The 3693-nt window shown below is 39.8% G+C and overlaps 1 protein-coding gene across 1 annotated transcript; it reads left to right on the top strand.

Moving 5' to 3' along the window:
• Positions 1 to 3183, top strand: LOC140010583 (uncharacterized). The gene is made up of 6 exons (XM_072057879.1): positions 1 to 430; positions 932 to 1344; positions 1628 to 1921; positions 1984 to 2187; positions 2269 to 2598; positions 2761 to 3183. The coding sequence occupies exons 1-6, from the start codon at positions 1 to 3 to the stop codon at positions 3181 to 3183; spliced, it is 2094 nt and encodes a 697-aa protein (XP_071913980.1).
• Positions 3184 to 3693: the final 510 nt, after the last annotated feature.

Below are 3693 nucleotides of genomic sequence, written 5' to 3'. Positions count from 1 at the left end.
ATGAAGGAGCTACGAGATAGTAATGTGAGTGGGAAAGGGGTTAAACTGGCATTGCTGAAGAAGAAACTGGTTGCAGCTTATAAGGATGAAGAGGCCTATTGGAGTCAAAAAGCTAGACAGAAATGGCTAATGGAGGGAGATAAGAACACCAAATGTGTGGCTGGAAGGAGGAAAAGGAACAGGATTGGTCTTCTCAAGAAAAGAGATGGGGATTGGTGCAAGGATGAGAAGGAGACTAGCACAAAAATAATACAATATTTCAAGGACATTTTTACTGCTGAGGCTCCTCATGGAATTGATGCCATCCTAAATAAAATCCCACAGTCCATAACTAGTGTGATGAACAAGCAGCTTATCTTACCTGTGACTGAGCAGGAGGTTCAGAGAGTTGTATTCTCTATGCATCCAAACAAGTCACCTAGCCCAGATGGTATGACCCCTATCTTTTTTCAAAAGTTTTGGTGTGACATTAAGTTAGATTTGATTAATACTATTCAAAGTTTCTTTCATTCTGGTAATTTACTAAGAGCTGTTAATGAGACTTTGATCTGTTTGATTCCTAAAGTTGACTCCCATGTTGCTATGACTCAGTTTAGGCCTATTAGTCTATGTAATGTACTATACAAAATTATTTCCGAAATTCTGGTCCATAGGTTAAGAAGTGTTATCAGTTGCTGCATCAGTCCTTCTCAGTCTGCTTTTGTCCCTGGTAGACAAATTCTGGATAACATACTTGTGGCTCATGAATGCATTCATTTCCTTAATAACAAAAGATCTAGTAAGGAGGAATTTATGGCTATCAAATTAGATATGTCCAAAGCCTATGATAGGGTAGAATGGATTTTTCTAGAAAAACTAATGTTGAGAATGGGGTTCTGTCAGCAGTCGGTAGGATAGATTATGGAGTGTGTTTCTAGTTTTTCCTAAGCAGTCAATGTTAATGGGGAGAAGAAGGGTATCAAGCCATCTAGGGGGCTAAGACAGGGAGATCCCTTGTCTCCTTTCCTGTTTCTTATTTGTGCAAAAGGCTTTTCAACTCTGCTCAATCAAGCAGTCAGACAAGGAAAACTAACTGATCTCCAATTGTCTTCTGGTGGACCTAGACTATCTCACATCTTTTTCGCAGATGACTCATTAATATTCTGTAAGGCAAAGGAAGAGGAGGCAGTGCAGTTGATGGAGGTTCTAAGGCAATATGGTGAAGCTTCAGGACAACTCATCAACACTGAGAAATCATCAATTTTCTTCAGTAAGAATGATCCAATAGGGGAGAGGTTGAAGATGCTTGAGAGAGTGAGAGCGATGAAGGAGCTTAAACAGAGCAGGTACTTGGGTCTACCTTTGGTAATTGGCAGATCAAAAACACAAGTGTTTAATTTTGTTAAGGAAAAGGTGGTTAGCAGAATATCATGTTGGAAAGAGAGGTTGCTCAGTATGGCTGGGAAAGAAGTGCCACTATAATCTGTGGTCATGGCTCTTCCAGCATATGTGATGTCATATTGCAAACTTTCTAAGGAACTTTGTAGGGGTATTAGGAGAGAGATGGCTAAGTTTTGGTGGGGAAGCAAGGGTGAGGAGAGCAAGATGCACTGGTTAGGTTGGGGGTAAGCTATCTGAAGTTAAACAGAATGGGGGATTGAGCTTCAGAGATTTAGAAAATTTCAATCTGGCATTTCTGGCCAAACAATTATGGAGAATACTCGCTAGGCCAAATTTGCTGGTCAGCAAGATCCTTAAAGCCAAATACTTCAAAGGAACCTCAATCTGGAAGATGAAAGGGAAACAAACTGACTCCTGGTGTTGGAAAAGTATTTTAAGCGCGAGGTCACTGTTGGAAGAGGGGATGAGGAAGAGAGTAGGAGATGGGAAAACTATAGACATCTGGAAGGATAGATGGATCCCTGGAGTGGCAGGAGGGAAGGTGAGCACACAATAGGATACAGACCTGGGATTGTGTAGAGTTAGTGAGCTGATTAAAAATAGGAATTGGAATGGGTGTTTGCTAATGAGGATAGGGAGAGGATTTTTCAGATTCCCTTGAGCCTGCAGGATATCAAGGATGGACTCTTCTGGGCTCATTCTGCCTCAAGGGAATACACAGTCAAGTCTAGATACAGGTCTGCTCAGGAGAGAAAGATATGGAGGAGGGTGAGAGATAGTCATGAGGAATCTGGAAGTAGGAATGAAGTAAATGCAAGGGGATGGAAAGTCTTATGGAAACTTAATATGAAGCATAAACTGAAACCTTTTATCTGAAAATGTATAAAGGGTATCTTGCCAGTCAATGAAAACATCAAGACTAGGAGCATGCAAGGCAATCCACTGTGTAAATGTTGTGGTGTCTTCTCAGAGTCGACCGAACATATGTTGTTTCTATGTAGTCATGCAGAGGCTATTTGGAAAGTGACTCCAATTCAGTGGGATGGATTGGAGAATCTGAGAGAGAAGTTTTGGTTGTGGTGGTCTGAGCTGGTGGAGGCAACAGCTAGGGAGAAGGGGAAGGAGCATATTACTTTCATAGTCAACTTGCTATGGCAAATCTGGAAGGATAGGAATGAGATAAACTTCAATAGGAATGGTAGAGGTCCAGGGGTGGTGGTACATAAAGCATTAACAAAATGGATGGAGTACCAGGAGATCCAGGGAGAGGGAAGAGAGGAAGAGAGAGAGTTAAGGCAAAGGGTAGGGAAGCAAGACAGATGGGCTGCTCCTGATAAAGGGTGGATCAAGCTGAATACTGATGCTGCATTGAATTAGCAGACAAATAAAGCTGGCTGGGGTATTGTTGCTAGGGACTGGAAGGGGAAGCTGGTTGCTACATGGGCTTGTCCTTCCTTTACATGTTCAGTACCAATACTTGAGGAGGCATTGGCAATCAAAACTGCAATGGTTAAAGTTGCTTTGGAAGAATGGGAAAGAATTATTATAGAATCAGATTGTAAGGTTGTAATAGATAAAACAAAGAAGGATACGGATGATGTGGTTATATCCACAGTCTTGCAGGATATTAAGTTGCTAAAACATAACTTTGAAGAATGTTGTTTCTCCTTTGTTCGAAGGGAGTTCAACTCTGTTAGCCATAAGTTAGCAAGATTTGCTCTAAATTTAGGGTTTGTTGCTGATTCGAAAGCTTGTTGTCCAGTTTGGTTGCTTGATAGTGCTCAAGCAGACATTGAAGAGTAGTTGCTCTAGGGTGTGTAACTGGGTTTTTGATGAATGAAATGTTGACGTTTTTGCCCAAAAAAATTATGAAAATTTTTGTAAAAGGAAATTTATGACAAATTTTTTGGTCAATTAATTATGCTAGTTCTCTCCCAATATCAGAACTACTTGATTCCTACTCGATGTTCCCCTTAGTTGTCAAAATAACAAATAAATACATAAACAAGTTTATAAGTCCAATTATGGATTTGAGTGACATGGGTTTTCTCTATGGGGGGTTTAATTTTATTTTTATTTTATCTAACATTGTTTTCTTATCTCAAGTCCAAATTATTCAAGCAATTCCATTTATCAGTTAAAAGGAAGAAAATATAAATCATAAGATTTTTGCATAAGTGCTTAGGGAGTTAGATATCATGATCTCTAGTTTTACAAGTTGTGGCTTTATTTGAACTGTATTATGTTAGTACTGATCGGACTAACGAGGATTACTAGTAGCTTAGTGAAGAAATTACTAGACTGGTCCCTCAA

This window comes from Coffea arabica, chromosome 7c, assembly GCF_036785885.1.
Source record: "Coffea arabica cultivar ET-39 chromosome 7c, Coffea Arabica ET-39 HiFi, whole genome shotgun sequence".
Taxonomy (NCBI): Eukaryota; Viridiplantae; Streptophyta; class Magnoliopsida; order Gentianales; family Rubiaceae; genus Coffea; species Coffea arabica.
Note: the sequence above shows the minus strand (reverse complement) of the source record. Positions and strands in the feature narration are given on the sequence as shown.